At 46.5% G+C, this 26,776-nt stretch overlaps 1 protein-coding gene across 1 annotated transcript in view; it reads right to left on the bottom strand.

Annotated features, from left to right (window-relative positions):
* The window catches only part of BMP6 (bone morphogenetic protein 6), a 95,648-nt gene extending 83,068 nt beyond the window's left edge, over positions 1–12,580 (bottom strand). The window contains exon 1 of the mRNA XM_050891000.1: positions 12,136–12,580. Coding sequence (XP_050746957.1) covers positions 12,136–12,580 — 445 coding nt within the window. The remainder of the gene's footprint in view (positions 1–12,135) is intronic.
* Positions 12,581–26,776: the final 14,196 nt, after the last annotated feature.

Genomic DNA, 26,776 nt, shown 5'->3' with positions numbered 1-26,776 from the left:
TAATAGCCATGATGATGTTCTGACATCACAAGATGCATGAAGAACCCTGTCAAAGTAATATATTGCACTGCGCCATGTAATTATGTTATGTTGGAGCAGAGTGTTGGAAAACTTAGTATGATCATTAGCTGAGCGCTGAATGTTTTGATTGTCAGACAGGTTGTATATGATGCAAATATATGACTCAGAAATGATTTCACATAAACATTTTGGTAACAGTAATCTGACTCATAACCTCCAACACAGAAAATAACAAGCTGCACAAAACATCTGTGCGCTCCGAGCAACCCCAGCTTGTAGCAACCTTCACAAGTCTCGCCGCACAGAGAAACCAGAGGGTCCCATCCCAAGGACCTGAAGCCAAGAGGTGCTGAAATCTACCTTCCCAAAAAGAGTCAAAGCAGGAATAAAAAAGGCCGTTGTTCCCACCGGGGATCCCTGCCGAAAAGCTATGATAGTTTACACCATCTGATAGTCTGCCCGGTGGGCATTGCTTGGTTTAGGTCCGCATTTAATAGGGATAAGTCGGGAGGAAAGGTTTGTTGTTATTCAACCCCGAAGCTTCGCCATGTCAAGTATGCCACAATGCACAATTCTTCTTCTATTTATTTTCTCATTCATTAGGAGATGGACAGCTTCTTTCACGGCCCCTTTCTGAAGACAAATGTGCAGTCTTGAGTGACAAGGAGGATTTACCGTCTGTTATTTCAGAGGAGGTTTGCCATGTTTATTCTGGAAAGTGCCATGAATTAATGAACTATCTCTTCAAGCCTCAGTGAGTCGGAGCTGCCAGCTCTCTGGCTGCCAGAAGCAACAGACTGTTTTGGGACCCCATAAAATTGTTTTTACTGAGACTAGCGATAGCAAAAGTATCAGGCAGACCCAATCCCAATAGCTCCTGAAACATAAAGGAGTCATTATACCGACTTCAGCCATTACACTGTATTTTTATTCAGAGTTTCTCAACAAAACTATCAGTTAACTCAGAAGAACACCTACTATTAGCTTCCCTGCAGCATGGACATTACCAAAAGACATTACCACCCTGCAGCATGGACATTACCATTACGATGGACATTACCAAAAGTCAACCAAACCTTTACTAGGCTCTCCGATAGTTTCAAGTGAAAAATGTGCTGGCCTGTGACCGCTTTCATTTTTCCTATTCAGATCCTCGTGGATGCCAGCTTACGCCCATGTACAAGAGCTGCACTTCAACACATGCATAAAACCAGAGCCTGCCCACATGCTCATGCTACCACCCACTGCACCCAGGTGCCTCCTGCGCCGTTCGGTCAGAGACTGAAAAGGAAGAGCTGCTTTCTTGCAAAAGCCATCCCTGAGGGCAAAAAGTAGACATCATATACAAATGGACATCTGGTGGATATTCATGTTCAGGTAGCACCCATGGAGATCAGAGGTGTTACCAATGTTGAGCTGTTTGTAAGCACGTCTGAGGAGCCATGTCCCTAATGGAGCATGGTTGCAGAAGGCACAGATTGTGCAACACGGATGAGCAAGGTTCGCAAGCAGGAAGGACTAAAGTCTAAACCAAGTGAGAACCTGTGGGCTCCAGCTGACTGATGCTGCAACCTGAAGAAGGATGGGTTTCACCGAGTAAGACCCTACTGTTCCACCAACTCCATGAGCCACTTGGAGACCTGCCAGGATGGTAACACAGCACGCAGTTTCACCGTTAGATCGCAGGACTGGAAGGAAGGATTTCAGAGACCTTACCACAGCCCCGGTCCAGTCATGCCCTCCAAGCCTCAGCTTAGCCATTTGGAAAATGAGTATAGTAGCGATTTATGTTCGTCAGAGCATGCTGTGAGACTTCAACGCTTATGAAGTGTTTTGAGGTCCTGAATAAGAGACAGAGCAGTATCCTTACGTTGTCTAGTAAGTAACGAGCATTACACATCCTGCAGAATGGAACATTTTTGGACAGGACAGCTGCTACAATCATTAAAGTGTAAAAACTATCACATGCAATAGACAAGACAGACATCTCAAAGTAAAAAGCTCTATTGTAGTGTGTTAAACAAATGCATTTTCTCTCCAGCTATCTTCCATAGCATAATAAGTTGGAACTTCCTTAAATACAAGAACTTTTTTTACGTCTCCCTTTTTTCTTCACTCCCTTCCCCCTCTGCCTTTTTTTCTTTGTGGGTTAAAAAAAAAAGAAATTGAAAGGGCAAGCCAAGAGATTCACAATCACCAAAGCCTGCAGAACATACAGTGAATTTTGGCAGGACATGCATGTTTATCCTTTTCATATGCTGTTTAAATTATTTTTATAAACAAGTCATTATCTTGCATAGCCACTGCTTGGTCCCTTTCATGTCGAAGACGTTTGATGTTACAATAATTAAGCAAAAGGGTCTGCATGCTTGAAATGCGGTCTCAGGATGATGGTTTGTGGGCAAGAGAGACTGCTGCTTTTCTAAAATGAAGGGTTTCTTCTCCAAGCTTCACTGTTTAAGCCGAGCACCTGGATTCTGTACTTGCAGATCAAACCTTTGTGTAGATATTCAAATACCAATTTCATAACAGGCATACATTTTAGAACTATGCTCCTACTATTTTGCACCAAAATCGTGCACACAGGACAAGGCTCGCGGAGAAGCTTCTCACTGCTTGCACGCAAACGTGTTGAGGAACCGGGTTTGGCATCATGACGAAGGCACAGGTATATTAAAAGCTTATAAGGCCTCTTCCCGCACCAAGAAGTGCGTTTATCATGGCTGAGCTGGACCACGCCGCCAGCGTGGGCATAAGAACAGAAGAAATGTGAATGGGAAGCCCACGGTAAGTGACGGAGAAAAGGCTTCCTCCTTTTTTCCCCGCAGAGCATCTGGCAATGAAAGACTGCCGCTTCGATCTCTGCTCATCTGGATTCAGCCAGAGGGAGCTTGCGCCTCTGCAGCACGAGGAATTAAAGCTCCAACCACTTCTTTATTCCCCAATACAGAGTGTTAATCCAGCTACTTTTAACGCGGTTTGAAAAATATGGAAGTTAGACTGCAGTAAGTGTTCATGTCCAAAAAACTTTTATTACAGAGTTTACAAAGCCAGAGGCAGACAAGTCTTATGCATCTTGTACGTGCTTGTTACACTTCAACATTTTTTCCAACTCATTTGGACAATTTTATTCCTTGTAGGAGGACTGGGATTGACTGCTTACAGCTTTACTCTCCCGGATTTCTCTCTCAAATGGTCTGGAAAGCCCAGGAGACACAAGGATGCAAGAAGGCACCTCTGTTTCACACCAAAACTGCAGACCCTTTCCTCCCCCCAACACCTCTTGGCTTACGGGTGCGACTATCACAACCTGCCCACAAGCTCTAATCTGTTCTCATTTTTTAAGTGCTCCTTGTTGCCTAGTGTGGAGCTAAACGCCTGTGCTTCAATAGACATTATGTCACCCCTTAGCCCTTGTACAAACAGAGTGTCTAATACCTTGACCGTATATGCCGTGCGAACACGATGCAGTAAGTGACAAGATAAGAATACTGCATCTGCGCCTGCATACAGTGGTACACCACACCATGAACATTTGTGTGCATGCTTTAAACACAGCATATTTTACAGCCTGCACTTGATAAAAGCAATTGTGGCTCTCCATTTGCCACCGGTAAGATTTTGGGTTGATCAAATACATCTTCTTTAAAAGGGGGCTTCAAATAGCCAATTCATACATCTCTCATAGTGCAAACGACGTTAAAATACACAGAATAACACATCTTTGGAATACTGTTTGAAAAACACTTTCTCATTTATTATCGGGAAATTTGACTTCTTCGGAACAAGTGTTAACACTGTCTTGATTAATTTGTAAAGCTATTCAAGCCATGAAGTACATCTGCACACTGAGTATATTTCAAATACTGTGCTTCTGTTTTCATTTTCAAAATGTTTTTATTTATACACTAATATTTGACCTATGAATATTCCAAGTTTATATGGAGCCAGCTGTTCTAAATTCTGGTTATACTGAGCGTTCGTGCAAAACATCAGGTGATATCATTGGATATTTTTAAGGGGAAAGTTCATAGGAAAGCAGTTATGTATTCTTGTGATTAACACCACATTGGATCAAAACAGTCATGTCTAGCTCTCTGAAAATACAGCTACTGTTTTAGTTAGCAGAACACTTCAGCTCTGTCTACATTATCCTTTTTTGCCAAAAATTCCCACTGTTGCTACCACTGATTCAATTCTGTCATTGTGCTATGATGAACACTGCAACGTAAAATAAAAAGAGCTGCAGGCAGTGCTGTCAAAATCTTTGTGCCCTTAACAACAAAACAAAAAATATCTCATACCATCACCAAAAAAAGAACTTAAAAAACAAACAAACAAAAAAAACACACACCCCCAAAAAATCTACTCAACCCTGCAAGGCTGCTTTTTAGCCTGGGAGCCTAAGTAACTGCAAGTTCAGGAAATACTGGCCCCGATCCATAGTAGGTTTTAGGAATCAAAGTCCAATACGACGTATTAAACACCCCTGCAATCCCACAGGGGCTCAGTTTCTGTAATCTTTTTTTCTCCTGCAACAGCCCTGCGGCAGCTGCAGCCCCGTGCCCTTCCCAAAGCCACCGCCTTGCGAACTTGCTCCGGGTGCAAAGCACGGGGCTGCAGGGCTCCCCGGGGAGCAGGTGCCTCTTTGGGGTGCTGGTGCCGGCCACCCCTGCTGCAAGCGCTGCGGCCTCGCAGGAGGCGGCAGGAGGCACCACTCCTCATCCGCTGCCAGCCACGACCAGAAAAAAGGTGGAAAGAAACAACCCGCTGAACAGTTTTCATGCGCGTCCCCTCGCCCTCAGCGTATCACAGCTGCAGAATCCCAGTCCCAAACGCTCTCTCCGCACTCAGAATCACAGATGCTTTGGGCTGGAAGGGACCTTCAAAAATCATCCAGTTCAACCCCCCTGCCATGGGCAGGGACATCGTTCACTAGATGAGGTTGCTCAGACCCCATCCAACCTGACTTTGAACAATTCCAAGGATGGGGCATCCAGAGCTTCTCTGGGCAACTTGTTCCAGTGTCTCACCACTCTCATCGTAAAAAATTTCTTCCTTATATCCAATCTAAACCTACCCTCTTTCAGTTTAAAACCGTTGCCCCATCAAACCCAGGTGGGTCGAACCTAGGGAACCTAGGTGTGACTCAACACCAGCCTCCAAGAAGCAGGTGCACGGAAGAAGACTTTCTGGTCCTTCACCTCAGTCTCCCAGGCTCTGGGGTCTGATGCCTGCTAAAACAAACAGGAATCTCTCAACCACGAGCCATTTTTCCATTCAGGCGACAGTGTTTGCTCTCTGTTTCACATCACTATATAAATGGTCAAACGGAAATGCTAAATGATTAGTAGGTGCACTGTACTTAACAGCATTACTGTGCATCTGCTGGGATACAGCAGAAACACACGATGGGACTGTTTATGTCCCAAGTAACTCGTACCTTCCTCTAACCCCCCACAAGTCAGCAATGAGGCAAGATGACTTAAAAAGAATCATGCCTCCATGGCATGGGAAGTCTAAACACCACCTTCCTTCCTCCTAAGTCACAAACACCACTTAAAAGTTTAGATTTAAAACTATGAGAGAGAGCATCACTGCTGCTATGCGCCAGGCTAGACCCGTCAAGGACCCGCAGCTCCTCGGTGGAGGTGCAAGCCTGCAGCAAGAAGTCCCTGCAGGAGCTCAGCACAAGACATCAACAACAGAGCTGCCCAAGTGATTTTCTGATGAAGCCACGTTCAGCTGGAAGAAAATTGCCAAAAGAAAACCTTTTTATATGAAGCAGTTTAGTTTCAACTTTGTTTGAGGAAAAGAACTAGGAAGTGCTGCTTTTATTTTTGCCAAAAAATCCAAACAAACCAACCCCACACCTGGGTTTGTATTTCAAAATGCAACTTTTTAGTTATTTACACATACAAAATTTGACTCGAATCAATCAAGACTGCTTTGGCAATACTAACTTTTTCCAATTACTATCACTTGTTGTTGTTGTTGTAAGACTTCAACATTTCACCCAAATTTAAGACAGTGTAAGTTTTCAAGCTCTGAAAAGCTTTCACGAGACAGAGAATAGTCCTGCTAATGCCTCACAGTCTGGTTCCGTAGCTTAGTCCAGATGACACTTAGACCTGGATAAACTGCTTACATAAACGTGACCCTCCACTCATTTCAACAGTGCAGGTTTTGAACAGCAGCTTCTCTGGGAGCCACGCATCTTCCAGGGCTCCTGGCCAAAGGCAGAAGGATGACTGCAGTCCCTCAAATTCAGAGTCTGGAGGAGCTGAGGACTTCTAAAAGACTGTTTGCCCTTTCTTTACTCGTGTCGTCAGGCAGTTGCACGCTAGCAGGCAGCTCGCAAGCAACGACTACTTCAAGGAGATGACATAAATGAGGACCTTGAGCTGCATCAGTTGAACAGCAAACGTAAGGCTGCTCTCCAACACTTGGGATCTGTCTTGGCATCGAAGCCCAGTACACAAGGCTTGGCAGAAGTCAGTAAACTCATTCCTCATCATCAGCTTCATGATTTCTAACACTGGTCTGCTCTGGACACACGTGGAGGACGCTGCTCGCATGCCGAGAGCACGAGGCTGTACACAGCCAGCTGGCAGCACAGCCAGATCCACAGCATCACACACTCCAGTTATTCCCTGTGAGTAGAAGTCTTGACCTTTACAACATGTGGCCCAGAGTATAAACAGATGGGATGACAGTATGAATGGTACGGTCCCGTCAATATAATCACGCAACATCCCTGATACATCTTGGTTGCCTAATTTCATATCCCCTGACAGCAAGCATGATACCAGGAAAAAGACAGGTGGGCTGATCAAATCCTTCAGATGAAAAAATTCACCTGCTTTAGAAATGCACACGAGGATGCTGAAGTGCCGCTTCCCTCCTGTGAAAAGCCATGCGGAGCGAAGGCATATTGCTTGCGCCTTAGTGCTTGCCATGGATTTGTGCAAGATCATTCCTAGAAGGAAATCTGGTAGGCGATGGCTGCCAAAAAGATGAAAAGCCTGTTTGGAAGACATCACATCCATAAGTTGCTGCTTTATAGGCAAGAGGAGAGAGAGTATTTGTACAGCGAGCCCTACACTGACCTCCGAGCGGCTCCCTTGCACTGAAAGGGAGCACCCTTGCCCCAGCAGATACTTGAAGTCTTGCAGGGAAGATGGGGATTGCCTGGGGGTTTGGGATTCGAAGATAAAAGAGGCTTTTCACCATGGTCCCAACTCGAATCACGTGGAAAAGCTTCAGGGCTGCCTGGAGGCCTGCCTGGCAAACAGCTGGGTTTCCCCTCATCCTTTTGCCTGAAGTCCCCCCAAGAGACCTGTGGGTCTTATGATAAAAGGGAAAACCCTGTCTCCAAAAGTACAGAGATACAGTGAGTCCAAGGCATGACACTGTGGATAACCAGGCACCACACCCCACAAGCACACTTTTTACGGTCCTTATCTCTGGAGGATTTGACAGGTTCAGACTTTTCCTGCACAGCTATCCAGCTGTCAACAGCCCCAGATTTGGGTCATAGCAGAAACCCGCAAAGACTGTCATTGCATTCCTTGGTTTTTCTTGTGGGAAGCACGTGGCTTTTTTCCCTTGGTGTGGATGCCAGGATAGGAGGGCATGGGTGAGGACCAGAAAAGCTTCTTCCCCGTTTTGACACAGGATTGCTCCACAGCACCTTTCATTATACAGAGAATAATTCTGGCCACAGTTAAAGTAGCAAAGTCTTCTTGTTTCTGCTGCTACACATGGCACACACTACTCTCTGAAGACATCAGCCGGTGAAACAGGGGCTGGAGAGCAGCTCCCCTTCACAACAGCACTGATGAGCCAGAGGAGACCAGGGAGACTTTAGATCTGCCACACCTCCCGGCCCTAGTCTGCAGTTCGGTTTGAGCGGTGACCCCTCTCTCCTCATCTCCCTGGACTGAGGGAGAAGGGGTTTGTTGTGAGGAACTCGATACATCTCTCGCTAAAATAGTCTCGGCAGCAAAATATAGGGATGCTTGCCTGAGTCCAGCTGTCAATCCAGCGTCACTGCCTCAAAAAGGGATCTCCATACCAACCCCAGGTTGTTTTGCAAGGAGAAAGAGGAGATAACCCTATCTGGTGCCATGAGGAAGGTACATTAGTCAAATAGGAAACGTTAATAGATGTTATTTTCCCAATAGTGCTGTGTCAAGACATGCCAGCGCTACATTTATATCAAGGATGTTCCTACAAGAAGAGCTGAACAGTTTCACAAGGACACCCGTTGGCCCACAATGGCCTCCCTGGCACCACAACCCTGCTGTACAGCCATTCCCCTGGCACAGAAGTTCGGTACCCTGCTTGGTCTGATAAATCCCAAATAGAAAGATCTAAAATGCAGATGTTTCCATCTGCGTGAGATATCCAGACTTCCTATGTGTGAAATGGAAAGAAACAGGCACTTTTCGGGTGCCTCATCCTAGTGAAAATGCCCGAAATAGACACTTTTAGGATCATCTTCCCAAAATAGAGACCAGGTTTACCAAGGGTAGATTATATTTTCTGTCAAATTATTTTTTGGTATCTAACCTGATAAATTAAATTTATTATCTAAATTATCTGAACTGGTTTATATCTTATGTGTGTTTTTACTTGTAACTGGAACAAGTACTTATTTCTACTCCCTCATACTGCTCTCCAGGTGCTTTATAAAACAGAGTGCTAAGCATCTCCTGGAAACCCTGGACACTCGAAATCCCCCTATAGTCAGCCTCTCTGGGAATCATTGCCCACACCTTGCAAGTCTATACTACAGTGCAGACATCACCAGGCAGGCAAGATAAATCCCAGACTCTACACTTCGAAGACTGATGTTTCTTGTCCTCCCTCTAAGACAGCAGCTCCCTGTGTCTGGAGAACCTCCATGCCTCTGTGCCCCTCTTTTTTTCCACTTCTTTTTTTAAAAAAAGAAACCATCTCCCAGGACATCACCTTTGAGCCTGGGACAAGCCTGCGCTGCCTGAATAATCCGAGACCTCACCAAAGTCCCTCAGCTTTGCAAGACCTTGACAAGGAGGACTTGTACCCTGAGCACATATGGAAACATAGCCTTCCCCAGACAGAAAACACATCTGCTGTATCCCCAGACTGAAGGAGTATGTATGTTGGTCAGGAAGGGTTGGAGCACCGCACATTTAAAATCAGCAGGGACTACAAGCTACTGATTCTTTTTGGGCTGGAAAAATTAAACGCACTTTTAAAAGGACATCCACACCTGCAAACTTTCACGACAAACCAGGACTTCTCCACACAGCTAACCTAGATGATGGCTTTCCAGCACAATGAGATGCATCATCAAATGTTTACCCAGTTCTGGGCTGCAGCAGAAGCAATATCAGCACCTGAAGGCAGGTCACCGCAGCCACCTGCACTGACTTCACACCCACGCAGCCGCACGCGTCTTCAGGGCAACCTGCACCAGGTATACCCAGGTAATACTGTACGCTCCTGATCCTTAGAGAATGGCAAGGGCCCCTCACATCTCTTTGGTAGCTGCCCCTTCAGTAATGGAAAGGGAAGTCTTTAAGGTTGAACATAGACAACGCTCTTCAGAAGCTGATTTTAACCAAGCAGAAGTTATTATAGATCTGATCACATGCAGAGAACCCCGAATAAAATAATTCTGGCAGTGTCTGCTTACAAGGAGACTCCAGCTGTGGGTTTTCAGGGTTGCTTGGCATACGCTTCATTGGAATAGTCAACGTCCTTGAGGTCAGGAAGTCTTCCCTTTCTGCTGCGATCCCACCATCTTTTGCTGCATTTTCTAGACTACATCTGATAAGCCGCTTTGATAGATCACAGGCTGGCTTTCTCCCATCACACCTTTGGTTTCTATATTGCAATATAACCTTAGGCTTCCTCTAGTTTTCTGGCATGAATTATTGTTTAGTGGAAAAGTAAACGTCAATACACATGTGAAGGACCCCCAGAAATCCCTGACATGTCAGAGGAGCTACAGAAAACAGCCGAACAGCTGTTTGGTCTCAGCCCATCGATTTGCCAACACTCTGGTAACAAACAATCACGTTAAATGACATTATGGTTTATGACTCGGAACTTGGAAGTTGATGAGAAATTTCTGCAGTTGATTCATACTTCCTGAGACTCATAACTAGCATTTCAACCGTGCTATTTTACTACATTACATGAATAATTTTCCTTGTTGTTACATAAGTGTCTAGATCCAAATTATCAGAACTGATTTGAATCATATGAATGGGGTTTTTTATTTGCAAAAGAAACACATACTTTCAGGTCTACCGTCTAACACTGCTCTCCCGGTGCTTTATAAAGCAGGCAGCTAAATACCTTCTAAAACACCACATGCTCACATTTCTCCCTGAAAACAGCTCCTCTGGGAACCGCCCAGCCCCTTGCAAGCACCTTGCTCCGCATCCTTTAAATAAAACATGCTATGGCGATTGCTTACAGACAGCTACAGCCAACATGATGCTTCTGAAATTCGCAGCTCCAAGTATAGGTCCTGAAAGTCCTCAAGGCAAAGAACAGAGACAGTGGCAGCAGCTCTGTGTATTCAAAGGACAGAGAGGTTTGGGGAGGCTGGGAGGGGAGAAGCACAGAAGCAACTGCCTTTTGGACTCGAAACCCGTACAGTATTCCTACTTCTCAGGGTTCGAGCTAGACACAGACCACGCTGGCTTCATTGACGGACGATTTCACGATGTCTCAATCAAAAGCATCAGAGCTCTGAGATGGCGGCACCACCTAAACATCCCCAAGTTAATTTTAAATGAGAAGGCTGAGACCCTGACAGGTATATCCGCAGTACATGGAGCCCACGGGGCTCTGCACTGCTGCAAGGGCTGAGCGCCCCAGGCAGCTCAGCTGTGTCTGCAGGACTTGCAGTCACCTAGACAAACCCTTCAACAACCTTTTTTTTGCAGCGAAAGGGGGGCAATTCTGACCTACTACGGGATTTTCATCAGGTATAAAAATTACCCAGCTCTTGTTCTAAACACATACACCGTGGTACAAAGCTACTGAACACATCTACCAGTGCTGGGAGCCCAGAGGAATTTCCCGCTGCAGTGACATATCACTGCTGTAGATGAGGAAACGCACAACAATTCGTATTTTTTTTAAAACAAGACAAGCTGTTCACAGGTGTCATCGTTCTGGCACGCAGCTCTGGCAGCACTAGTGAAAAGACACAGTTTTCAGCCAACCGGCTAAGACAATTGAGCTTCACAGGAATTCCCTAAAAAAAGGAACTGTAATTTGCCAACTGAAATATTTTCATTCTCCACATTAGGCTGAATCTAATTATGCTGTTTCCTTACAATTGCAGTCTAGTATTCAGGGCTCTTTCAAGTAAAAAGCTTAATGGCTTTCCCACTGAAATGCCCACCTCGGAGCCCTTCACATCAGTAACACCCTGACAGCATGATTTGTTTGAAGAGCAGGTTGACACCTAACAGAATTTATTTCCAGATTTCCACACGATACAGACTTGTATCACGTTCCCGGGCTCCATCACCAGAATATCCTACACAGACTCACATATTCATCACCACACTAGCTCAGACCTCCTCAAAAAAAGAGGAGACGGGGACACCGTGGAGTAGCATGGGATGTACTTTGCTCCAGTGCCCTGCTGGACCTTGCACGGAGTGAATGCAACTTGCGCTCCAGCGTGGCCCCAACTCTGCTGCCCAGGAACCAGAGCAGGGCGGGTTTAATCCTGAACGATGGGCTCTGACCGCTATCATTGTAACGACGGCAAAAAGACTATTAAAAAAAGATAATAACACATCCTTTTCTTTTTTTGTCCCCCTCGGGTTCTGCGTTCTGAGGCTTTTTTTTTTTTTTTTTACCGTTTCCGAGAGGGACGGGAGGTTTTACCCTTCTTTGCCGAAGCGAGCTGCCCTCCCGGCCGAAACCCGTGCCAGCCCAAGGTGGGTCCCGTCCGGCAGCCGCCCGCGGACCGCCGCCCCCGACCCCGCCGCGCTCCCCGGGGAGCAGCCGCCCGCCCGCCCGCCCCCCCCTCCCCGGGACGCGGGTGCCCGCGGGCTGGCTGGGTGGGCGGGCTCCGCGCACCCCGGCACTCACCCAGGTTGACGAAGCTCATGACCATGTCGGCGTCGTTGAGGAAGGCGCTGTCCTGCGAGCTGGGCAGCGGCGGCGGGGCGGGGGGCGGCGGGCGGCCGCCCCGCTCCGCGCCCGCGTTGCCCTCCGCGCTCTCGGCCAGGGCGTGGTAGAGGTCCAGCATGAAGCGCGGCGCCGCCGTCAGGCGCCCCGGCGGCGGGGCCGGCGGCTCCCGCGGCAGCGGCCGGGGGCGGTGGGGCAGCCCCAGCACCGAGAGGATCTCCCGCTGCATCTCCCGCTTCTCGTGCGACTTCAGCCGCCGGTAAGGGAAGCCCGAGGCGGCGGCGGCGGCGGCGACGGGCGGCGGCGGCGGCTCCCCGCCCTCCGCGGGCAGCGCGGGCTCCGCGGGGCGGCAGGCGCCGCTCAGTAGCGCCCAGCAGCAGCACAGCCAGGCCAGCCGCCGCGGCATGGCGCTCGGCCGGGCGGAGGCAGGCGAGGTCCCCGCTTCCCCCTCTCCCCGGGGGCTCCCCGCCGCCCTCCAGCCCTGCCCCCCCGCGGCGGCTATCGCCTGGGCCGGCGGGGGGCAGCCAGGCCAGAGGGGCTCAGCGCTCGCCCCCGCCGCCGCGCATGGCCGCCCGCGGGGCACCGCGGTGCAGGCCCCCCCACGCCGCCGCCGCTCAGGTGCGGCGGGGCCGCCCCCGGCCCGGCCCGGCCCGGCCGCTCAGTTCGCCATGCCCCTGCCCGGGGGCGCCGCGCCGGGCCGCGGGCTCTGCGTATGGGGGAAGAAGGAGGAGGAGGAGGAGGAAGAAGAAGAGCAGCAAACTTTTCCCCCCTGCCAGGGAGCGAGCGAGCGGCTCCTGCGGCTGCAGCCCCGGTCCCCGCGGGCTGGCCGGAGCGGGGCTGCTGGCAGCGAAGGCAAATCACCAGCGCGCCCGCCTCTCGGCGGGGCGGGCGGCCGCTCCTCCGGGGCGGGGAGCGGGCGAGGGCGCAGGTAGCGCGGCCCCGCGGGGGCGAGGGGGCGGGCGGGAGGGGGGAGGGCAGGGGAGCAGGTTAAGAAGCGCCGGCCCCGTCGGTTGTCACCGGTTTGCTGCGCTGGAGCGGTGCTCCGCAAAACAGCGGCGCCGGCCGCCCGAGCCTTGCGTCTTTGCTGGCTCGTTGCTTTTTAAAAGAAGGATTTCGGCCGCCCCTCCTGCTCCCAGCCCTCAGAGGGTGTAGGTTATTTGTCCTGAAAATAGGTGGAGTGCTACCTATTCTAAATCTGAAAAAGCCTTACAGTTCACTTCAACGGGCTACAGCATCCCACAGCTTTTTCTGGAATACCTTGCACAACTGAGCATGGAGCGTTGGTAAATGGCTAGGTATGGGTACCCCCCACCAGCCCTCATCGATGAAGCACCAATCTCCGTCTGGGTACTGTGAAACAGGTTATACTGCTATAAAAGAACATACCTGTTCCTACAGTAAAGGTCTAAGGTTGCAGCTCTGATTTCAGCCCTTTCATGAAAGAGAAAAAAAACCACCATCCAGCACTCCAGTAACGGCAGTTAGGTTGAGCGAGAAGCAGCTCTTCCATATGCTGATCTCTGACTTCATGGATCTTGCTCGGGTTGGATGAGTAAATCCAGGCTAGCCCCGCTGAAATCAGTGCAATTGCTCTAGGTTTGAACTGGGATAATTTCATAGGAGTTGGCCCTGAGAATAATATCTGGACCATTTGAAGTCACTGGCAAAATTTCCATTAACTTTATTAGAATCAGAATCTGGCAATAAGCTCATATTCAGTTTCCCAGAGACACAGCTGAGAATATTCAAGACAGAATATGTTATTTTCAGAAGTGGAGGTTACACCGAGTGTTCACTTATGTGCAAGCAAGGTTACAGATGGGTGTTTTAACTGCAGCAGTCAAGAAACACCATAATACTGGGTATTTAAAAGCTTGTTTTGGAAGGGAAAAAGGCATCTTTGAGGAGATTTGAGCATAGATATCATGGCGGTGGGAGGGAAGAGTATGGAAGTTGCTTTTGCAACTCTCCCCTTTTTTTTCCAGTTTGTTAAGATACTCAGAATTTGAAAGTGAGGGCGCATGTGACAGCATGGACCCAACACGCTCCTTTTGCTATACTGGACCCCATTACCTTCATGAAAGAGGTCTGTGTCATCCCCTAAGGACTGGGAAAGGCAATGTCCAGGGAAACACTTGTCCTGCTGATTTGTTTATCCGCTTTTCTCAGCTTAGAGCAATGGGGCTGGCTTGATTAAACGGGGAGAGGAGGGCTCACCTCCAGAGAGGAGGTGACAACACCCCTTCTCCTTCTGCGAGGCGGTGTGGGATCCCGCTGGGAAAACCCAGGCTCCTGGGAGGAGAGCCTGGTGCACAAGCTGTCCTGCATCCCTCTCAGGCCACCAAGGAGGCATTTTATAGCCGCCTTAGGAGGGACATTTGGAGGCTGGGAGGAAGCGCAGGAGGCCCTGATGTCAGTGAGGGAGATTTCCCAGGCAGGTACGTATCCCGCAGGTGGTGAGGGAAGAGAGCAGCCACTTCTGTGCCACTCACTTCCCAGTCTCTGAGCCTGTTCGGATGTAGCTCATGTCACTGTCTCCAGCAGAGCTTTGTAGCCTCCACTTCCTGTTTTGACAGCGACAGAGGGAAGTGTCCCATTATACAGTTATCTCTGAAGAATGAACCCTTCCGTCCGAAGTGTCGTTCCCTGCTCCTCTTGAAGTCGTGCAGAGATGGTGCACATTTAGCAACAGACAGCGTTAAACTCCAGGGCAGCTGTTGGGCGTTTCTGCTTCTCTGATGTTCAAATGTGTATCACCTATACGTTTTTATTCTGAAAGAAAAATATTTGAAATATTGCCATTTGCTTAGGGGTTACTGCAATAAACAGCAGCTGTAGTAACAGTTGACAGCATTTGGCATCCAAGTTTGATGCAGTCTGGAGACGGACACACAGCAAACCTTCCAGTACTTCCCTGTTAAGTTACCTTATTCTTAAGGTAAGTTACCATGTGTAGCTAGGAAGCTAACACCCTCCTTAGGAAGTCATTGCACCTTTTGTTAAGTTTAATTTAAGTCTTTCACTTTTTTCAGCAGTGCTTCCCAGAGATGTACACTACTTATCCCTGGAAATGCCTCTCACCTGTAGATGTGAATGCTTTACTGTGGGTTTCAGCTAACGTTATCAGACCTACAAAAGTCACTCCGTCACTCAGCAACTCGCTGAGGGGGTAAAGAATTAAGTCTTCTTACAGATGTCACCTACGGCGACAGATTTCAGATATTCCTGCCATCTGAAAGGGCAAGTTTCTGCAAAGGATTTTAAGACTTCGGATGAGAGCTGAATACCTAATTCTCTGGAGGAGTGCAAAGGCTCTGTATTCGGCAACTGCTGCAGGCTGACACACAGGTTTTAAGAGTTAATTAAACATATATTGTAGTGCTACCGGCAGAAATTTTCGCTTGCCAAGGAGCCTTCGTAGCATATCGGCCATCCAGAACTCTGCGGTAACATGTACTTTCACTCAAACTTTCCTTTCGCTGTCATATCTTCAAAAATGCTGTGGATCCAGGCGTCTGGGTATCGTTCAGGTCATCAGCTTTCCCTGCTCATGACGGACATCTGGTGGCAAAGTGGAGAAACTCGGGTCTGTTCCTGGAAGTTTCCCTCGTTGGCAAGTTAGCAATAAAACCTTTTTTTTTCTTTTTCTCTAAAAAAACCCCAAAACCTAATAATTCAAAGAGGTCTCCTACCTCCCCCAGAAAAATCCTTATTTAATTTTCTGCCCGTAAGCCAAACTTCGGTCTGTATTCAAAAACCCGCACCTGCTCAGTGCTTCGTGGGGAACGTATTGTACACGTGGCTGTGAACAGAGCCTGTACCCCACAGGACTACCGTTCCAAGGTGTGGCGTGGTGCCAGCAAGGATTAACTACAGCAGTTAATTTCTTCTGGCAGTGCCAGTGTTTAGGTTGTATGCAATTAAAAGCTGGGCTACCTGTTTCTGGTCAAAAAGGATTCGTTGGTTTTCGGTTGTCTTCATTCAGCAAATTGTTCCTCACTCTTATTTACGCAAATTAGGTTTCTTAGTTGTTTTGTGCACAAGTTGTGAAGTTCCAGGCATATGAAGAACTGAAATGGTAAAGAGGTAATTTAACTTTAGCTGGAAGCTTTCAGAATAAAAAAAACAACCAACCAAAAAAAAAAAATAGAGAGGTTCCATTAGTATGCCTTAAAATACACCATCTCATCTATATTCATGAGGAGGTGTATGCAAAACATTGGTCAATGCTCTTAGGTGTCCAACTTACCAGGTACCAGGATTACACAACTCTAGCAGAATGATACGCCTTGAATTTAATTTTTTTCAGGACTAATAATATAATTTTGAATACAGTGTAGAACTTAACTATTCTAGTGATCCCTTCACCACGTACTGAAAACAGGAAAGACATTTGATTTTTGTAACTTTGCATTCCCGCCTTCCCTCCAGCTGAACCGTCGGTTGCCAAAGCGCCTGCGACAAACCCAGGCTCCTGCGCTCGGGGTCAGCGAGGACGCTGCAGTAAGGACAGCTTCTGTCTTCGCACTCATATTGCCAAGCAAAGGCAGGTATTTTTTTAAAGCAACGTGGAAGAGCTGTAAGTAATAAGAATGACGTTTGCTTTCTAAAAAAAAAAAAACCCTATGTTGTACAATAATGACATAGCTGGAATGGACTATTTGCAGTGCTGCACTTGGAGAGGTTGAAAATGCAAACATGCCTCCTAATTTTAGTGTACTGGTTTCCAAGGTCTGCTTGTGAAATGAGAAAGAGTGGTTGAGTATAATCTTAGTTCAAAGATCGAAGCAGGCTAAAAACACTATTTGCTATGAAAGCTCGATTTTTTCCTTTCGCATGCTGAACTTACTTTCTCCACTGCAAGTAAGGACAGTTGAAAAATAGTAACATCTTCTTATTTGCACAGAGCAAACCACTACTTTCTTTACTCAGAAATCTCATCTAAAAATACGCAATGATGATTTCCCAGATCAGAACACTTTAGAAAATGGTTATAAATATTAATTCAACAACACGACTGGACCACTATCCTTGCAAAAGCAAACAGTTAAGAGTGAAGTAAGTCCCAGTATGCATTTCACAAACAATTCCAACTCTGTTCCAACCCTGGCCACCATCTCCACCCTATCAAGGATATACTTATGTGCGAACAATTATAGCTTAAAGTTTATTTGAAGTCAACAGTATCAAGCATTAAGGGAAACTGACCTGAAATGGCAGCAATTAAATATTAATATATCGTATCATTAATATATTTTCTCCAAGTCTTTTCATGGTATTTGCTTTTCATTTTATTTTTGCTAGTAATGCTTTTTCAGTTTAAAACTGAGGAAAATAAATCATCAACTATAAAAGGGAAACAGCAAAATCTGCCCTGTACAGGCTGCAAATTAGACTTGGTAAACTAGCAAGGCAGTTACTTTTTATATGCAGAATTGAGACTGATGTAAGTGAAAGGTCAGTATATGTAGAAATACATTAGCCAACATGAGGTAAGAGTCTACCTTTAGCCTGCATACAGTGAAGACAGGATTTTAGTAAGAATAGGTCCCCATTTTTATCGCTGTCATAAGTAACAACAGTAGCAAAGATGCGTCTTGTAATCCATCTAAGCTGGGTTGCAGGCGTACCTGTGTTGTAATCAGATCTTCTGCCGCTGTGCAGATATGCCCACATCTGTTGTGTAATGATTACACCAGTACAAAAGACGCAGCCCCGCATCCAGCCTGCGTAGAGGGCTTCAGCTGGAGTTTGTGTCCTCCAGTGGGGTCTCAGAGAAAGACCTGAATTTCTTCTGAACCATGAAAACTAGAGAGCTACCTGGCTGTGAGCACGTGAATGCTGCAAAAAGAGACGACGAGAGGAGAGGTCCTCACACCATCCTCGGTTGGTGTCGGCTGGTGAGCTGTCAGCCAATGTACCTCCATGTACATTGTCTGGCGCACTGAGCAGAAAAAATTAAACTCTGATTGGGGTAGCTCATAATGTGAGGGTGAACTGGAAGACTCTGGTTTTAGCAGGTAGATCATGGCCTTTAGGCTCACGTGAGATATAATGAATGAATGCCAAGATGTCTGTATGATAAGTTAAGGTTGGGAAAGGATGAAAAGGTAAAGGGAAGTCCATACGTAGATCTTTACGAGACTCTCCATCTTCAAATATTTGATCTGGATTTAAGTTCTAATGCTTTAAATTAATAAGCATGCATTAGTAACCCTAACTCTGGCTTAATTTTTGTTTAGCAATTAGTTTATGTTTGTTCTTTTTTCATAGAGCCGCATGGAAATATAAAGCTTTTCTGTTAGGTTGGTTCAGCTTTAAACCTTGGCAAATTAACAGAAGGGGCTAAATTAACACAAGAGCCCTCTTCCAAGCGTTGAAAGCTCTTTCAAAGCTTGTAGGAGCTGCCATTTCTGCCCTTGTGCCAGTGGGTATTTCAAACGGTGAGCTCTGTGAGCTCATAAAAGCCATTGCAATTCAGTAAAGAAACCGCAAAGCTGGAAAAACATGAATGGTTTCAAATACCATTGATAACCTCGGAATGTGCTGTGTGTTATCAAAGGGGAGTTACACTTCACAGGTTTGGGAAGATTTTAATCCAAACAATCTGTCCACTATAAAGCTGTATGCCCAAGACACCTGGGTTTCTGTTTTAACTCTTCATGTTTTCTTGAAAGGGGAAGCACACTCAAGACAGTGCAGGACTCTGCATTAGCCAGTTACTAGAATTAGTGCATAATTTCTGTCTCAGTGTGGTAAGGATGGGGTTCAGGTGTACTCCCCATGCCATGCTGCCAAGGGTACTTGCTGTTCAGCCCTCTGACTATCCAGCTCCCCGTCAACAGAAGAGGAGGGTTAGGCAGCGCGCTTTGCTGAAACAACTCCCATCCACTTCTGCCTCGTCCTGCTGCCAGCTGCGAGCACGCACACCCCGGCGTGGCTGGTGCACTGCAGAGCGGCACCTAGAACTGCTTCCTGGGGCTGAACGCCCGAGTTCACCCATCTTCAGAGGTGCACATTTTTATACAGACAAAAGAAAAAGTGTGTATTTGAGATACAAGGACCTGGTCATCACCTTGTGCTTTGGAAGGGAAAAAAACCAAAGCAGCAAGACCAATGATAATAATTAGGGAAAGAACAGCTGTTAAGATTGCTAACAAATATTGCAGCATGGGACTGGAAAATATCCTGGAGAGAACAAAACTAGGGGAAAAAAAAAAGTTCTGAAATCTTATTTAAAGTAACTCTGATGAGGTCTGCTCTGACCAGTGTGCAAATTATGTCTTTTCAACAACACTTTTCAATAAAATGGGGATAGACCCAAACAGCATGAGGCCACAGTGGGGACTGCCAGATTATTTAAGTTTGAAAATACAAACACCATTCCCAGCAGCATCTCATTGTAGAGGTGGCTATACTTGGACTTTACCTCACCTATCTGCACACAGGGGTGAGTCTTCAAAGGCAACGGTCCCTAAACACCCTCCAAAAGTAAATGCTGGAGACCATTCCCTGCTGCATTAGGCTCAGAAGCCATTTCGTACCAGAAAGCCAGGCGGCCTTGCACCCACCCCACCCCAGCCCCGGTGGACGTCTCCCTCCTGGGTAGGGCAGCCGCAGGGAGCACGGCGGGCAGCTCGGTGCCTTCTCCCATCCTCGGCCACCTCCAAGGCTTCCCCGCTGCTGCTGAGCTGTGTGTGCCCTTCTTGTGGCAGAGCTGCCACCAAGGGGTTTTTCTGCCTCGTGGCCTCCTCAGGCTCTGGGGGATAAAACAAGTTTCATACAGTTCTTTGCTGCATATGGACATTTAGTAGACGCAACTCAAAACACATTCGCCTTAAAAGACACCTCATACAGTGCCAACCCAAACACGGGTATTTTAGGAAAAAGCAGGGTCTCAGAAGACACTGCACAGGGCAGCAAGTCTACAAAGGCATTTTTAGGCATCAAGAACTGTAGCAGCTTAAAAAATTTTAAAAACCCTATTGTCTTATAGCTGAGCCTTTTCTTTCATACTTCAGGAACAAAACACTCCCTCATCCCCCAAAAAGGATATTTTTCAACACCTGTACTTACTGTCATGGCTAATAGCCTTACGGATTAGTTCCTTAAGGAACTAATTCAGCCAGGAGGAAAGGGGACATGAGTTGTTCCCAAACACCATTTAACATTTAGATTTAAGGAGTGCACAATGCAATAATCATTTTGTTAACAAGTCAGGAGAAGAGCTGAGGTAAGCGGCAGCCCTATATCAATTTAAGCTGAAGAGATGCAGCTGCTACTGTGCACTAAACAAGTTTCCATGCCAGCTCAAGATGAGGTAACTCAGAAAAGAGAGTTGTCTTTTTTGTTTCTACAGGAAATGTTTAGAGGCTGATAGAAAAGATTTTATACGTTTGCCTTCTGGAGGTAGGTCCTACAGTAATCACAGAGAAAGAAATGTGGTCTCTTTAAAAGCTATTAGGAGGAGCCTTGTAAAAAAAAATCTATTTCTGTGTTCTTAGACTTCTCTAAATTAACAAAATCTCCTTTTTGGTGAAGCAAAAGTGATAACCAGCTAGTAATTGCATTGCTTATGGGAGGCTTCAAGTTTCCAGAGCAACAGCACGCCTGTAATGCAAGGCTTGTCTTTGTTGCACTGTTGGCCCAAAGCAGAGCTCAAATTTTCTGTCTTGGCCAGCTTGCACACAAGCTCCGAAGCCTCCATCCCTCCCCTGTGGGACGCCGGCAGCCCAGAGCTTGCTGAGCCCCCAGGGGACGCAGGCTGAGAGGTTACGGCTGCCAATGCTCGAGCTGGGAAAGCCAGTTGGGACACAGCCACTCTGTGTCATTGGGCTGTAACGCAGCACGACTGCTCCCTCGAGCTAGCACACCCACACAGGTCAGCACGACTGTGGGTGCAGGCTTGCAATCACGGCACTGAATAGCAGGTAAAACCTGCCCTTGCCAGCCCCGGCCCCTGCAAGCTGTTCGGGAGGAACTCGGGCAGCTGATCCGCTCCAGGTCCGCATGGGTCTTCACTCATATGCAAAAGGCTGACTTGCACAGGGCAGAAAGAGTAACCCCTAACGTCTTGTTACTGTTTTCATATTTAACAAGTACGGTACTGTAATAAATAATGTAAAACAATAAATAAATAATGTCAACTAGAAGATAGGATTAGCTTAAAACCAAGTACCTCTGGTGTGTAGGAGTACCTTGCCTGCACTGAGAAGGCAGCTCAGCTCAGAGGAGTTTTGGGGAGAGGGGAGAGCTGCTACGACCGCTCCAGAGCCGCATCCCCTTTTTGCACTGCGCAGATGGTCACGTTCAGAACAAGGTCTCTGCACCTTACTGATCCTTTGCTGTCAGACTGACACACAGCCAACTTCAAATAGCTTATTCTACTCTGCGCCAGGGGAGTCTTCTGGCAAAAAACGAACAGCCTCAGAAACAAGCAATTAAAAGGTCATGTCCAGGCGCTTTCGAGATATTCGGTGTAACTCTGAACACCACAGCTCAGACACCAGAAGCTGCACAGTTGCATTAGTGTGATGCTCTGCCCGGGCTTTCTAGCCGGAGCACTGTGGCTGCTGTCTAGCTCATTGAGCAGGAGCTGGGGTGGCGGGACAGCCCCTGCAGACATGCCTAGGGCTGCAGGACCCTCATTTTCCCTACTTCGAAATTAAATGTTGTCAGGACTGCTCTCTGGGACTGAGCCCCTGGGCCGGGAAGGCTTATGTCCACGCCACTGCTCCCTTACCCCCCAGGACTGCTGCTGGTCTGCACTATCACCCACCCATCTCGGGAACCATTTGAGATGGCGCTACCTGGCCCAGGCCAAAATAATGCCCGAGACCACTGTGTTCAATCGTGCAGACGATCCTGTCCCAGGACCTAGGAATGTAAGGGGGCACCTGCTTGATGTGCGGGCACAGACGTAGCGGGAGCACCTGCCTAACTGCGATGCAGGCTGGCTGCTTCGTGAGCATCCTCGGTGGAAGCCTAGGGAAGGGCACCACTCTTGGCCCTGGGCAAGCAGCTGCAATCTGTGCTGATGTGAATTAAAAACACCACTCATTTCAAAAGGCTACCTGAGGTTTTGGGCAGTTTTTTCTAACTGCTGGGCAAAGCTCCCAGTGGAAACACAGCGTTCGACTTGGGAGGGAAACATTTCTAAGCTAACTTCTTGCTTAGAGTAATTCTAGTCTCTTACGACGTCTTTATTTCACTCGGCTTTGAAGAGATAGAGGAGGCAGATAATTAATTATAAAAGACAGTTAAAAATAAATAAATAAATAACCAGTCATTCCAGAGTTTTACAGCCCCGAGACAAAACCGATACACCAGTGACAGCATATGGGCCCTCATTAGTGTGGAACCAAACGCCTGCAGCTGATCTCCATTAGAAAAGCCTCTGTTCACTTCCCTCACCCAAACAGATAGGGAAATCCATTTCATTTTCTTCAAACCATACAACAACATTTGGCAAGTTTTGTTTCCTCCCATTTAAAATAAAATAAAGCAATAAAATACGATAACAGTCCATCAAGTGATGTTCCAGTTTCATTTATGTGATGTTCAGAACAGTTTGTAGCAATAAAAGGAAGGGATATTTGAATGAGGTATTATGGTTAGCAGCCTGCGGGAAGATATATTTAGTTTAAATACTAATAATAGCCTAATAGCAGCAAGGCAAGATAATGGAATGTGACAGATGTTGGATGTTCTCTCTTTGCACTGTGCCAGATGTATATTTTAAATTACTGTTTGCATCACAAAAGGGCCAAGAGGCCTCAGTTTTGGATTCAGGGTCCCACAAGTCTGGACTCCGCAAAGAAGTGTTCAATCCCTTCCCTAAAAATAGAAATGACAAGTTACTTTTATCACGTATATCAATATTTTTGCATAGCCTCGTCTTCATAGAGCAGCCCTAAAGGTGGCACCGTCAAAAGGTTCATGTGAAAGCCCATTTATTTCCCTACGCAGGTCATTCAGCAGTAACCTTGGCCATGGGGAGCACTGCTTGGCGAGGTAAGGACTCCAGGCTGGCTGCCTGGACTGAGATCGAAAGCTCCTGGGGGATCACTTCATTTGGACAGTCAGACAGTGCCACTGGCAATTGGAGGAACTCTTTCCAAGAACAAAAGCGTACAGATATAATAGACTCTTTCTTTGAATTAGGTTAATGCCAGGAACACTCTGCACAGTTGAGCACTATCATTAGAAAGCTTTTTTAGTATTTGCCCTTCAGTTTCACATTTGAAGAGGCAAAAAGTTATGTATAATGTCAATTGCAGGTTCATGTTATAGCAACAACTCTGAAAATGACAGCGTTGACTTCTGTTTTCCTCCCACCAGTGATATCTGATACTCATTTCCAAGTTATTTGCCAGTAGTATGAACTCAGCCTGGATTTCTGGACTCAGACAGTGCCCGTTCCTTCACAGGCTGCTATCACTGAAAATGCATCATTGGTCCATATTATGCCCTGAAACATGTTTTTGTAGACTTGATGCCATCAACAGCATTTTACAGAAGTTGTAAACTAGTAAATCACGGGGCCAGCGCTGCAGAGTAGGAGTTTCCAGCTTACATCCTCTCTACCTTGTTGGCTCTACAAAACTGTCAGACGTAAAAAACAGACCTGCTGGGAGTTTCTGTAATCCGTGAAGTAAGACCTGCTTAGGGCTGTATTATAATTACACGCTGAGATGAGCTGATGTTGCTGGGAATAACTCCAAAGGGTCAGTGTGGTCTTCCATGTGGCTGCTCTGTGACTTGCTAAGTTACCGCACTCTTTGCTCTGACATCAAAGCTCTCAGGAGTTACAAGCAGTAAGCACACAGCTATCCCCCTGTCCTACCAACAGGCATCATTTGGGGCTGAATCACTCACGCACCAGAGGACATCCCCACCTCATGCCTCCAGTCACACCCATCTGAGCTCCTACCATCACCAGAGTGCCTAGATGTCCCAATGCTTAATGAAATCACTCTTACAAGCCTCTGTGAGAAAGAAAAGACCCATTTTCGCCTGGAAAACTAAGGAACGGGGAGAATGAAACAGTCCTTCCATGGTTAGATGGGAAACTGAGAGCTGAATCCCGTTTTTCTGATTCCCAACCAGTGCCCTAAACATTAGCCTATTTTTCCTCCAATAACAGATTCAAGCTGTGACAGGATTCTGACATATGGATTTCTGCCCCCCCCCCGCCAAGGTTTTTGAGCATTTGGGTTTTGATCAGCCACTGTCACCACCATGTTTCTTCAAAGACATGCTCTGAACTGTTCTAACAAGCATCAGCCACAATCTGAAGCAGGGAGAAAGGGAGAAATGGTTCACAGATCCTCAGAGCTACTATGCGGATATGTGCTTGGGATCAAAGGAGACTGCAGATGACAACAGCAGCGCATAAAAGAGATTTTGAGAGTTGTGTTTTCTTGCACAAAGTTTTATATAACCACACCACTTTGTTCTCAAATATTTGAACAGGTTAGTGACAATGAATAAACTGTAGTAATTATAACATGACAACATATTGAAGCCAGTGTGGTGAAAGTGCTTTGTATTCCCAGGCACCCTATGGTCGTCATCATCTTCAATATCTGACCATAACTCAGATCCAAGAAAATATTAGAACAAACCAGGCTGCTAACAAATGAATAATTAGATATATCCTTGATCAACTATTTCCTTTACATAGAGGCCCATATGTTGACTATACTACAGTGTCATCAATAAAAACTTTGGCTGCTTAAACCAGAGCACACAACTCTCTGTGCTGTGAAGTACAGTTGCAACATGACAACTCTTCACAAAGGTGTTTTTTAGTTCAAGCCATGCATGAGTTAAGGAAAATTCAGCTAAGGTACACCAAGCAAATAGTAGTAACAACAACCAATCAAAACTTTGCTTTATTTCCCACCAAAGGACTTCCCAAATGTCAGGGGGATTTCCATAAGAGACAGCCTACAACTCTCCCCTTCTTGCTCTTAAGCAAATATTTTTTTCTTGAAGTGTCTCAAAACAGTGTAGACTCTATATAAAGTTTCCTGCTAAATGACCAATGAGATACAAATAAATATGTGTTTGGTAAGAAGCTATCAACTCTTCTGACAGTTATTAGGTAGTTTTGTCGACTTGTTGGTGAGCATGCCTCCAAGGAAGATGATGTGAGCTCTGGACACGTGGCTCGGTGGGCACAAGCCATGAAAACACCACTCTCCAAAGACAGAATTCCACCACTTCCCTACTCCCAAATAATTTCCAGCAGTTGTCATACAGCTACTTGTCTCTCATCCCAGGCCCCTTCCAAAAATGACAGGGGCTTTACTGCTCGAAATAACCGAGTGAACAGGACTGAGTATTGCTGCCAGTATAGGAAGCTGCAGAAGTCTGCAGGACTGAGTCTTTCCACCTCCTTGCCTGAACCCTACCTCTTCCCAACACCCTGTTTCTCAAACTTACCTTTGCTTCTGCAAATCCTACCTGAGGCTCCATAATCTTACAACTCTCCCCCTCCATAACATATTTCCCACAAGGACAACAAAAGAAAATACTTCAATAATATGCTTTTATGCACTCTGCTTTCACAGGATTTCCCAGATATCTCTGTCTTCAAAGGATGCAGTATGGAAAACATGCAGTATGGAAAACACTGGGACAAAGGGTTTGCTTTCTTTGTTTATTAAAATGGAAAGTTATCTTTAGCTTTAGTTGTGGATAAACTATCATAGTCCTTTGTGCCATAACTTTAATTAAACACATTTAACATTTTTAATTTCCATTTTCATTGTCTGTGCACAAACTATTTTTGCTGGAAAAAGTGATAGCATTAAAGTTTAAGAATATTTGTTAGTTGCAGTTGCAATTGCTAGGTATGCTTTTAGTGGAATTTAAATTAACAGTTGCTTGATTTAAATTAACAGTAACTGCACAAATGAACCATCCTATGTCATGGTAGCACTGTAAGTGAACTATTTACTTTACAAAAGCTTTTGAATCTTTTCCAGGGTAGAGAGAATGGGAAGAGTTGCAGAAGAACAATAAAATACCATCAATGCAAGAGTTGGAGGGACTGGAGCAGGAGGAAAAACTGAGTGTGGGTATCGCCAGAGATGCACTGGGGGCTATTAGAGATGGTTCAACAAAACCAGCTACTGAAATCAGAGCCTGCCCTCAAAACAGCTCTGAAAAACTGCTTCCACAACTTCCCCCTGCTATTGCCCCTTACCCAAAAGCCTTCCTGGTTCTGTTCTGGGCTGCCTCGGGTTTTCCCATGTCTGTTGGGGAGTGGACCCAGGAGTCCCCATCTCTCATGTGTGGGAGGCCAGCACCTTCTAACTCTCCTCCCTGTGACCCCATGGCCAGATCACCCCGAGTACACCACTGCTCCTTCACCAGGATACCTGTCCTGGTAGCCTCTGACACCTGCATAGTGACTGCAACCTCTGTGAATATTAGCCATAAACAAAATCCAAAGGAAAGTTATAAGTTTTTCCCCTCAGGTAGTAAATAAGTGGGTGAAATAATATTAGTTCAGTCATTTAGGCTGGATTTTTAAACATATTTAAGTACCAAGCATGCTGTGAGGCACTAGCAGAATTTCCAGAATCACATC

The sequence above is a fragment of the Gymnogyps californianus genome, chromosome 2 (assembly GCF_018139145.2).
Source record: "Gymnogyps californianus isolate 813 chromosome 2, ASM1813914v2, whole genome shotgun sequence".
Taxonomy (NCBI): domain Eukaryota; kingdom Metazoa; phylum Chordata; class Aves; order Accipitriformes; family Cathartidae; genus Gymnogyps; species Gymnogyps californianus.
This window is presented reverse-complemented; position numbering and strand designations above follow the sequence as displayed.